This window comes from Macaca thibetana, chromosome 11, assembly GCF_024542745.1.
Source record: "Macaca thibetana thibetana isolate TM-01 chromosome 11, ASM2454274v1, whole genome shotgun sequence".
NCBI lineage: Eukaryota > Metazoa > Chordata > Mammalia > Primates > Cercopithecidae > Macaca > Macaca thibetana.
The window spans coordinates 97,256,583-97,269,121 of NC_065588.1; the positions used below are offsets into that span (position 1 = coordinate 97,256,583).

The 12,539-nt window shown below is 36.5% G+C and overlaps 1 protein-coding gene across 1 annotated transcript in view; it reads left to right on the plus strand.

Moving 5' to 3' along the window:
- ANO4 (anoctamin 4) overlaps window positions 1-12,539 on the plus strand; it is a 383,617-nt gene that overhangs the window by 185,956 nt on the left and 185,122 nt on the right. The window contains exon 4 of the mRNA XM_050750195.1: window positions 1,914-2,018. Coding sequence (XP_050606152.1) covers window positions 1,914-2,018 — 105 coding nt within the window. The remainder of the gene's footprint in view (window positions 1-1,913; window positions 2,019-12,539) is intronic.

Genomic DNA, 12,539 nt, shown 5'->3' on the forward strand with positions numbered 1-12,539 from the left:
TGGATATGGGTGATTTTAAAGAATAGTGAAGAGCATGGATTGTGATTACATCTTTACACTTTAGTAACTGTGTGACTCCATTGCATTTTACTCCATTGCATCGCACCTTCTTTTCAAAATTAAAGACTAAATGATACCATGAAGTACATAGCCCAGAGCCAGGGTGATATTGAATATTCTTGTTATTTTTCTTGTCATTGTTGTAATTATGAGGTCTTTGGCCATCAAATAGAATAAAGCTGACTAGCCTTAGTTGAGACTGAAAAGCATCAGAACTTTTCTTTACCCATTTGAAGTAACTGGCCATGGAAGAAAAAGGCAAATAGCCCATTTTAATTCTGGACCAGCAGGAAGGCATGTTTGTCTGTCCTAAGAAACTCTCTCATAGGCAGCTTCAGACTTTGCAATGAGGCAGCTGCATTAGTGCATCTGAAAAGTTCACTGCTGTGACTGGAATGTTAAACAGCAGTTCCTGACAGTCACCGAAATGCATACTGGGGTCTCAAGGAACGGACTTATGACTTCATTTTCATTATTCATATTGTTGAATACGTAGTCTGTCTCTATATAAATGCAGTGTTGCTTATTATTATGGATGACAATGTTAATACCTGTGGCTGCTATTTATTGAGTGCTGACTACATGACAACTAAGGTTTTTGTGCATTATCTCATTTAATACTAGTGGCTGCTCTGCGAGGCTGTTATCGTCATCCCTGTTTCATAAAGCAGAAAACTAAAATTTAGAGAGGTTTAGCATTACCTAATAAGAATTTTAACGTTGGTCTCTCTGACTCCAGAATCAGAGCTTGTAGCTTTGCTTTTAGCTCTACTGTTTTGGTTTTGTAATTACTGCATAACCTCATTGATTCATTCAGCCTGAGAATCTACTTTGTTGAGAATATACTTTGTGCTAGGTCCTGTTCTAAGTGCTTGGGTTATAGCATGCAGACAAAGTCCCTGCCCTCCCAAGGCTTATTTTCTGTTAAATATAATAGAATATTAAGTTACCTTTAGGTGTTTTACTCCTAGAATAAGCATTTGTGTGAGGCTGTGAGTTATCTTATTCTTGAGCTTTAGGAATGTAACTGAAACTTTGTATAAGGCTGAGTATACCTCCTAGGCTTAAGAGAGGATTATTTCTACAAAAAAACTGGAAGCTAGGGCATGTTCTGTTTTAGGCATCAGGCTGTTTATTTTAGCACTGGCTTTTTAGCCCTGGCAGACTCCTCAAATTGGAGACATTCTTACTGATTACTTTAAGAAGCTTTTAGAAGGTTTAGAAGGTTTATTGTTCATGATAAAGTTACTTTTTGGTACCTTGGTTTCTTTGACTTCCTTAAATGTTCTATAGGTGTATGGAGCAGCATAAAAACTTTCTTTCTTTAGGACATGCCGAAAATATGTCAGACAAACCTAGAACAAGAGGCTTAATTGCTTCATAGAAAATATTTTCAAATTCAGATACAGTTGAAAAATAAATGATGAATCAGGGAGGTTTAATTTCCATCCTTAAGAATGAATTATTATAAGAAGATGATATCTTAAAATGTTTTTGTTAATGTCACATTTAATCCATGTGGAAGCTGAAAATAATTTTAAATACCCTTAGGTAGAGGCTATGTTATATTTTTTTACCTAGGGAATTATCAGTAAATACTATGAAGTATGTATCCTTGTGAAAAACTAGTTGCCTTATTTTTGCATTGGAAATACAAGTGAACCTTTTTGGTCCCATACAATGCAAATGGCTTGTGTATTTTTTTTTTTTTAAGTCCTTTGTCTAAGAAGGAGGATCATTGGCAAACCAGCTAGCTGTTCACTTTGGATTTTGACATAGCTTCTCCTTGGGACCCTAATGACAGACTCTCTGATAACCAGTGCAAACTCCATGAATATCTTTCATTTCTCTAGAAGGAGGTGTGGATTTGCAAGGCTACCAGCTGGATATGCAAATACTACCTGACGGGCCAAAGAGTGATGTGGACTTTTCAGAGATTCTTAATGCAATACAAGAAAGTAAGTTTCACTCAAATTTTAAATTCTCCGTGAGAGAATAAACTATTAATACTTGGGAGGGGTAATAAACTAGAAACCTTAGATGCCAAGCTTTAAAAAATATTAACAAAATGATGTCTTGAAAGAGATACTGTGCAAAATCATTTTGAGACTAGAAGAGATAGTGAAAGTGAGATTTAATTTGTGAAATTGAATCACATAATAGTGGAATTTTTGAAAAAGCTATAGTGGAATTTTCAATTCTGCATATTGTATTTCATGTTATAATAGTAAACCTTGGAGTATTGCAAATTTTTAGATTTCTTGATTAATCATAATCAAAGAAAAACCTTTAAGAAACCAAAATACAATTCCTCTGCTCAAATGGAAGTCATAAGAGGGAAACGTTGATGGAGCAAAGTGAAATCAGGAACTTCTTCTGCAAAATGAGTATCTGGAGTCATTGATGATGGGCTGCATGCAAGAAGTGAACCCTCATTTTCTAAGCATTTTGAGTAATCAAGGTTTGCTCTTCTTTGAGTATTTTACTTCTGTTTTATAGCTTTCACTCAGAATTTTATCAGAATCAACACATTTACTCAAGTTAAATATTTAGCATTGAGGATGGGTGATGTGGTGTCACATACTAAGTCATTACCATTGATATTTCATTATCAGAGCCCTAATTCTAGATGATGAAGCTCCTTTTTTAAGATCAAATAATTTATCTCATGTTGGATTTGAGGGATTTTGATGTGAAGAACATTGCATAAACAACCATTGCATTTTTTTCATAATTCTAGTTTTGGGACATTGCATTTTCTTTTCTTTTTTATTATTATTATACTTTAAGTTCTAGTGTACATGTGCACAATGTACAGGTTTGATACATAGGTATACATGTGCCATGTTGGTTTGCTGCACCCATCAGCTCATCATTTATATTAGATATGTCTCCTAATGCTATCCCTCCACCATCCCCCAACCCCACGACAGGCCCCGGTGTGTAATATTCCCTGCTCCGTGTCCAAATGATCTCATTGTTCAGTTCCCACCTATGAGTGAGAACATGTGGTGTTTGCTTTTCCATCCTTGTGATCGTTTGCTGAGAATGATGGCTTCTAGCTTCATCCAAGTCCCTGCAAAGGACATGAACTCATTGTTTTTTATGGCTGCATATTATTCCATGGTGTGTGTGTGCCACATTTTCTTAATCCAGTCTATCATTGATGGATATTTGGGTTGGTTCCAAGTCTTTGCTATTGTGAATAGTGCCACAATAAACATACATGTGCATGTCTTTATAGTAGCATGATTTATAATCCTTTGGGTATATGCCCAGTAATTGGATGGCTGAGTCAAATGGTATTTCTAGTTCTAGATGCTTGAGGAATTGCCACACCGTCTTCCACAATGGTTGAACTAATTTACACTCCCACCAACAGTGTAAAGTGTTCCTATTTCTTCTCCAGCGTCTGTTGTTTCCTGACTTTTTAATGATTGCCATTCTAACTGGTATTAGATGGTATCTCATTGTGGTTTTGATTTGCATTTCTCTGCTGGCCAGTAATGATGGGCATTTTTTCATGTGTCTGTTGGCTGCATAAATGTCTTATTTTGAGAAGTGTCTGTTCATATCCTTTGCCCACTTTTTGATGGGGTTGTTTTTTTCTTGTAAATTTGTTTGAGTTCTTTGTAGGTTCTGGATATTAGCCGTTTGTCAGATAGGTAGATTGCAGAAATTTTTCTCCCATTCTGTAGGTTGCCTGTTCACTCTGATGGTAGTTTCTTTTGCCGTGCAGAAGCTCTTTAGTTAGATCCCATTTGTCGATTTTGGCGTTTGTTGCCATTGCTTGTGATGTTTTAGTCATGAAATCCTTGCCCATGCCTAGGGACATTGCAGTTTCTTGTTACTTTTCTTATGAATAATTTTATGCTTTTTAGTTATCCCCATTTATCATTATACTGTCCTCTTGACCTTATGAGATAATTATTACCTCCACCTTACAGATGGAACAACTGAGAGTGGGAGAAATTAAGTGACAAGGGAACATGATAATAATGGAGACCAGACTACAATGATGACTGTTTGTTCCTTCATTTAATTCCTTCATGAATATGCTCAGTACAGGAATTAAACACATTGAGTTGAAGGATCCTGAAACTGAAGATGATGCTACTTTTAAAAGAAATGTTTTTAGCAAAGAATATAAGGGGACCAGCTATTTATTCTGGTTGAACAATCCCTTTATATTACACTAATGAATAAAAGAGAAAAAATATCCACAGGAGAATACAAATCAAATTATTAGACATTGGAGAAAAAATAACTTTTCATGGAAAGTTATAAAATTATGTAATTCACTTGATTTGAAAGATAGGTCGTACAGTGCTCAAAGAGTTTAAATTTTTTTCAATAAATGATAAAAGTCAGCTTCCATGCAAGTGCTAGAGATGAACTTACATTTAAGGAGGGAGAGCTAAAATGAACTTACATCAAAATGAACTTAAGGTTAGTAAGGTACTATTTTTATAGTAATTTTTATTACCAGATCTTAGTAAAGACATGTTTGTATCTGATGTTAACTGTTCTGTAGTTTAGAAGGGTGACCTCTCTATGAACAGGTACAGGATTATAAATTTATGAGTACTTAACAGAAAAAAAAGGAAATGTTACTTGACTTTAAAATGCAAATCCAGCCCTTTATAAGTTTATGCATTTTCTACTGCTTTGGAACTAATTTATTTTCTTATTGCAAACAAGTTTTGTGCTAATTAGACTTGAGAAGCTGCCCACACAGGCTGGGTCATTTCTGGAAGGAAAGATTTGGGGCCATTCAGTCTCTATCTAGGTTCCAAATATGATCGAAATTTTTAGCCAGTTCATGGAAATCTCCAAGCATAAAAATAGGTAGCTTGGTACTTTAAGGGACTGTACCTTAGATTATCATTTCTGGAAAGCTTTGAGAGACCATCATTAAGTGTGTAAAGAATATAGAATTCTGTGACTGGCCCCAGTGTGTGATATTCCCCTCCCTGTGTCCATGCGTTCTCATTGTTCAACTCCCACTTATGAGTGAGAACATGCGATGTTTGGTTTTCTGTTCTTGTGTTAGTTTGCTGAAAATGATGGTTTCCAGCATCATCCATGTCCTGTCAGAGGGTTGGGGGCTAGAGGAGGGGTAGCATTAGGGGAAATACCTAATGTAGATGACGGGTTGATGGGTGCAGCAAACCACCATGGCACGTGTATACCTATGTAACAAACCTGCATGTTCTGCACATGTACCACAGAGCTTAAAGTATAATAAAATAAAAAAGAATGTGGAATTCTGAATATCCATCTAATTCCTCTCCTTTTTGTTAAGATTAACAAGATGATGGAAAATTTTCACTTTTTTCTTCAAATGTATATATATGTATGTGTATATATACACATATATACATACATATATATACACACACACATATATATATATGAGACCTTCAAGATCAAGCTAGAAGTGCATGTGTGCATGCTTACATGTGTGTATTTGTGTGTGTTTCAAACATTTCTTGAGTGTCTGGGGTAGGCCAGCCATGATGGTATTTTCCCAAAGTATCTCTTTTCAATCTTAACCCTAAGTAATAATGGATAAGATTTTCTACATTTTAAAGGTGAAAAACCTGAATATAGCTCCCCAAGGATATATGGTTACTATGGGATACAGTCAATTTTTAATTGTATGTTAGTCCTTGTTCTGCTAAATACTAAATTAAATAAAAATAATTACAAAAAATGAACTACTTTGTGTTTTAAAAATTGTATTATATTTTCACATCTTGATGCAAGAATTTCACCACCATGCTTCTACATTGTAAAATACATTGACAGTATTTTATCTTTCAGTGTGCATACCCTAAGTATAGCCTCATCTATTCTAAAGATATCTCAGAGTGGCTGTCCATTCTCAAGTGGTTTTTCAGATCCTCCATATTAGATGTACAGCTTATAAAAAAGAAAAGAGTTATTTTAATCATCCATCCATCTCGCCTGTCATGTGTCAGATACTGTGCTAGGCATAATACCTTAAGGCAGTGGTGAATGTTTGGCACAAAGTCTAATTCATGAAAAATAAAAACATTTTCAGATCACATCTTGTTTTGGTGTTCAATACGAAAACAACTTGATTGCTTTTTTAGGAAAAGGCGTTTACATGTGAAAGTATAACAAGGGTGTGTGTGTGTGTGTGTGCGTGTGTGTGTGGGTGTATGTGTGTTTGTTTCTTTTCCTTGATGTTATTTGTCCCTTCCTCTCTATTCTCACCCTCTCACCCTTCACTCTCCATTCCAAGATGGTAGCCAGGTCCCTTGAACTCCTTTGTTTCAGCAGAGTTTTGTGTTACTTAAAGTTCCCGCCTTTTGTTTTCTGAAAGCCTGAGCTTCCAAGACTGATGCTCCGTTGGAAGAAGAAATTGCAAGAGAGATGCCCTGTAGAGGGAGCCAGGCTTCTGGTAGGGTGAATGGAAAGGGAGGGAATGGCTATGTTGCTTGCTGGGAGACTGCGTGGGAGCCACATGAACTGTCAGTCACACAGAGAGTTCCTGGCCTGAGAAAGGAACTTAGGAGTCTCTGGGAAGGGGGCAGTCTCATCCTTCTGTTTCTTTGTTTTATCTCCAGTGCCTTGAACACAGCATGGAGTGTGGTAGGTGCTTACTAATATTTGTTAGTGACTGAGTGAATGTGTGGAGTCACTGGAGACTTGAAAAGCGGGCAGCTCAGTGGTAACCAGTGTATCTTGGACATCTGACTGATCTCTCTAAATGTTCTGCTCTCTACAAAACTCCTAGGACCTTAGCACAGTTCTGGATACATGAGGCAGGAAAGTGGGAGTGCCAGCAATAACTGAAATTAAATTGTCCACGAAGCCGGTGCAATGGGAACTTGGAGATAGATTTAGTTTGATGCAATGATAACAATATTACAATGCAATTCCTACTCTTGAGTTCATCCAGTAAGATTCAAACCCTCCATCCGTGGTTTAAGGAGTGGAGTGCCTACTCAAATCTTATGTACAGTAGCATCTATTGTAACAAAACAAACAAACAAAAAGAAAAACACTGCTTTTTTAATCACCAAAGTTTTCAAATCCGAACATTTTAAGAGGTAAGCATTTAAAAATATTTCCTTCTGAAATTTGATTGAGAATCATGTCTTAAAGCTCTGCAGTTCATGAATCAGGCGTATGTGTGTGTGTACGTATATGAGCATTTATTATATTAGCTAGCTACTATGAAGCATATCATTCAAAGGTTACACTGAACTTTTTCATTCTTGCTTTAAATTATTTTCAATGTCCAGCCCTTTTTAGAGACCATTCATGCCCCTGCCATTTGTTGCCCACCCCTCTTGTTTTGTTCCTAGTTTTTCCTTTCTTGATTCCCTGCATATCGGGCTATAGACTGTAGGGACACTGTTGAGTGGCATCCATACCCTGAAAGACATGATTGTGTTGCATTCCATCAGGTTCTGATGAAGGAAAGAGGGCACAAGATAGTGTTTGCAATGAGACCTGAGGAGTTACAAGGATTGTGGGATCATTGTTATCCTGTGGACTGTTTGTGCTTGCGCGTGTGTTTACATAATCATATGGCTGTGCCTACGTTAGGGGTGGTGTGTGCTTTCGTGGCTGAGGAGACTGAGTCATTTCTCGGTGACACTGAGTGAGTCACTTTGAATCTAATTCTTTAGATTTTCCAATTTTATTTTTAACCTGCACGGTCATGCCATCTCAGAGGAGCAGATGGCAGGGTTTGGAGGTATGGGGGTGAGCGGGGGGCTGGCGTATATTGAGCAGGTAGTCTTTTCTGGCAATTTTGTGGCTGACCTTTTACCTATGTTATTTTATTTAGTCTTAAACTCTCTTTGCCTTAATTTCCACATCTGTAAAAGGAAAATAGTAATAGTACATCTATGTAAAGCCTTTAAGATAGTGCCTGGTACACAGTCAGGGGTGTATAAGTGTTGGCTGCCACCTTCGTCTTTATTCCTCAATCATTCATCCTGTCTGGGAAATTGTATTTCCATATTTAGAAGATAAAGAAATTAAAGCTTTAATAAGATAAATATCCCAATCTAATAGCTAATAAGTGGAAGGGCTGGCATTTGAACTCAGGTCTGTCTGAATCCAAAGCTCATGCTCTTTCCAAAGAAGGTGAAATTATGGTCAGTAGACTTGGAGGATCTTTTATGCAGAGTGTGAATGACCTCACTTTATGTTATGAAAAAGTCGCCAAGGCTAACAAATGAGCAAAGATTGAATTAGGCACACAGTTCTTCTCTAAATATCATTCCCAGGACTGTAAGAGGTGCCATCATCATTATTTACCTTGCTATAGAAGTAACCAAGGCGTCCGCCTTTCCTTTACAATGAAGCAGTAGTAAGAGAAGCTCTTCTTAGTAAATACGCTAAATCAGAAACGAGTAATGATCTCAACCCCATTGCAGTGTGCTGGGGGTACATACAATACCATCATCTGTGCTGTTTTATAAACATTGCCGTTATTGAGTCAGGCAATGACAATGACATCTTTTATATTTTAATTTTTAATTTTGGTGGGTACATAGTAGGTGTATATATGGGGCACATGAAATATTTTGATACAGGCGTACAATGTGTAATAATCACATCAGTGTAAGTGGGGGTACCCACCACCTTGAACATCCATTCTTTCGTTGTGTTACAAACAATCCAATTATAATTTTAGTTTTAAATGTACAATAAGTTATTATTGACTCTAGTTACCCTGTTGTGCTATCAAATACTAGATCTTATTCATTCTATCTAATTATATTTTTGTACCCATTAACCATCCGCACCTCCCTTCCACTCTACTACTCTTCCCAGCCTCTGATAACCACCATTCTACTCTCTATTTCCATGAGTTCTATTGTTTTTAATTTTTTGCTCCCACAAATAAGAACATACAAAATTTGTCTTTCTGTGCCTGGCTTATTTCACTTAGCATAATGACCTCCAGTTCCATCCATATCATTGCAAATGACAGGATCTCATATTTTTATAGCTGAATAGTACTGCGTTGTGTATATATACTGCCATTTTCTTTATCTGTTCATCTGTTGATGGACACTTAGGTTCCTTCCAAATCTTGGCTATTGTGAATAGTGCTGCAGTAAACATGAGAGTGCTGATAGCTAGCATACTGATTTCCTTTCTTTGGGGTATATACCCAGAAGTGGAATTGCTGGATCATATGGAAGTTCTATTTTTAGTTTTTTCAGGAACCTCCAAACTGTTCTTCATAGTGGTTGTACTGATTTATATTCCCACCAACAGTGTGTGAGGGTTCCCTCTTCTCCACATCCTTGCTAGCAGTTGTTATTGCCTGCCTTTTAGATAAAAGCCATTTCAGCTGAGGTGAGCCCTGATTTCCAACTTTATTTTACAATGAAATGACATCTCATTATGAAATCTGAACATTTTACAATGAGATATCTCATTGTAGTTTTTATTTGCATTTCTCTGATGATCAGTGATGGTGAGCACCTTTTCATGTGCCTGTTTGCCATTTGTATGTCTTCTTCTAAGAAATGCCTTATTCAGACATTTTGCCCATTTTTATTTGGATTATTAGATGTTTTTCCTCTAGAGTTGTTTGAGCTCCTTATATATTCTGGTTATTAATCCCTTGTCAGATGGATAGTTTGGAAATATTTTCTCCCAATCCGTGGGTTGTCTCTTCACTTTGTTGATTGTTTCCTTTGCTGTGCAGAAGCTTTTTAACTTGATGAGATCCCATTTGTCCATTTTTGCTTTGGTTGCCTGTGCTTAGGGGAAATCTTTGCCCAGTCCAATGCTCTGGAGAGTTTCTCTAATGTTTCATTTTAGTAGTTTCTTAGTGGGAGGCCTTAGATTTAAGTCTTTAATCCATTTTGGAGTTGATTTTTGTATATGGTGAGGGCTAAGGGTCTAGTTTCATTCTTCTGCGTATGGATATCCAGTTTTCCCAGCATCACTTGAAGAGACTGTCCTTTCTGCAATGTATGTTCTAGGCACCATTGTCAAAAATGAATTTACTATAGATGTATGGATTTGTTTTTTGGTTCTCTGTTCTGTTCCACTGATCTGTGTGTCTGTTTTTATGCCAGTTCCATATAGAAATTAGTTTTAAATGAATTTTTTTTTAATCTCATGACTTTCTGTTCGTTTGCAAAGGCATATTTTAAATCTCAATAACTTTCTGTGGCAGAAGGAAGGTTCCTGCTGTCATGTCTATAATAACTAGAACCCCAGGTTTTCTTTAGGGAGATGTCAACACACCATTTAATTGTTGCCAGAACACACTAGCAGAAGTTTCTAACTTTTGTAAAACCAGTAAAATGTGTTTCTTCCCCAATATATGATCAACAGATAACTTCAATATACAAAACAGAAACTGAGTTGTTTGGTATAGATAGGGGTAGAAAGTGAGCCTTGCCCACTCAGTTGTCTCTCTGTCCTCTGCATGGCCCGTGAAACTCCTCAAAAGGGCAATAGGGTTCCAGAGAACAGAGATTGAAAACTGCTGGCCTATTAGAAGGGAGTAAAACCAGTGAAGGAAGCTTTATGTCCTTTCTAACTGCTTTATTTGTTTATTTTGAGTTTATAAATTTAAACCCCCTTTTTTCTCATTGCTAAATCAGGCAGCCTTTGCCTTAGGGATGCTGTCAAGATGCCTTTGAAGAGTAATGAGCATCTAGAGAGTCTTGGTCTTGCTTGTGTCATATACATGTTAAATAGTGTCTAGTTCTTAAAATCCCAGCCTAAGGTATTCAAAGCTGTATTGTGTCTTTGTATTTCCCTGAATTTTTAAAACAATAATGGATCTATTTGTTAAATTTTAGAAAGTTGTCAGAGCTGTCAGGCTACAGATGTAAAGTCTAGCTTTATTCAGATAAATGTTGAAACAGCAACAAGATAATTGCCTGGTGGTTAAATGACTTCCCATTCTTGAAAGCCAAACATGATTTAAGAACAGTAGAATGCTTCCCACAAAAATAAAAGCCAGCTAGAAATGGCATGGATTCGGGGTCTGAATTGGATGAAAATTCATCTTTGTCACTTATTAGCTGCATGGCCACACCTAGCATTTCTGAACTTGGCTTCTTTATCATAATACTTGTCTCATAGGTTGTTTTGAGAATGAAATGAGAAAATAGACCTGAAAATCATTAACACACAGCAGGTGTCAATAAACTGTAATCCCTATCTTTGTCTCCCTTCCCACTTCCTTCATATTTAATCTCTGTGATTCTAAGAGAGAAGTAGACATTTTCAAGTCATCTTACTAAGGTAATCAGAATAAGAAAAAACTAAAAATTGATATAATCCTACAATTAGCTTTTATTTATCTTAAAATGCATATTGAGTGTCTCCTACTTGGTAGCCCTTATGCCAAATTGGAGCTACCTTAGCTCTTCACCTTAAAGGGACCTTAGTCTAAAGACATGGAGATGGACTTGTTATAAAACAATCTGATAAGTGTTAAAATTGAGATATAAACAATTTTTTGCCTTCTAAAATATTCCTGGAGGTGTTCTTTTTTTTTTAAGTGATACTTTGAGGTCAGTATGTAATCCCTTGAGAATTCTGAGTATCAGATGCAATAACTTGGAACTTAGGACAAAAATAGTATAATGAACTGGTGCTCTGGAGAATAAATATAGATACTTGGATTATGCTGCAAAGCCCTCTTGGTGTCTTCTTCAATGACCTGTAATTTCACCTTCTTTTTTCTCTATATGAAATTTCTGAGATTAAAGTACTTCTATACTGTAATATCAAGGTGGGGTTATTTTGCTACATTTGGAAAATAGGAGAGAAGTAAAGAAAAGAGCAATGAATCAGAGTCTTTGATTTTTTTTGGTCGTATTTCTTACTGTCTTCTAGGCTATTTCTAAAATACACTTACTGTTTTTTTTTTTTCATTGCCTTTATAGCATTGATTCCCAAACTTTGTTCTCTTGCCTGGAAGTGTGAGGGCTTCCCACTCATGTAATGTCCAGTACTTAACTCTAAATCTTGGTTCAATGAACAAATGACAGAAAATAATTCATTAATTAATTTGTTCATTTATTTGAGTCCTTGCAATATATTTGTGATCTCGTATCCATAGGGAATTAACAATAGCTAACATCTCAAATGATTTTCACTAGAGGAATAATTGAAATAATTGCAAATGTTTGATTTGATTAGTAGATTCAGTATTGCCAAAGTAAATTCACCTTTTCATCATGTAAAGATCACCACCATCTGCCTGCCTGCTGGTCCTCCCCTGACTTTTCTGCTCTGCCTCCATCCTGGAATGATATAAACAGAGCCAGCCCTCATAAATCTCTGAGTTTGATGCTTTACTCAGACTCTTTAGCTGATTTTTGGTCTCCCAGGCAATTTAAGGTCCTTGATCCTCATTGTTCACTTATAATATGTGAGTCCTTGTTGTTTTGTTCCCAAGTCATTTTTTAGGCTTAGCTTCTAATCTTTGCAATAGGGAATCATTTGAG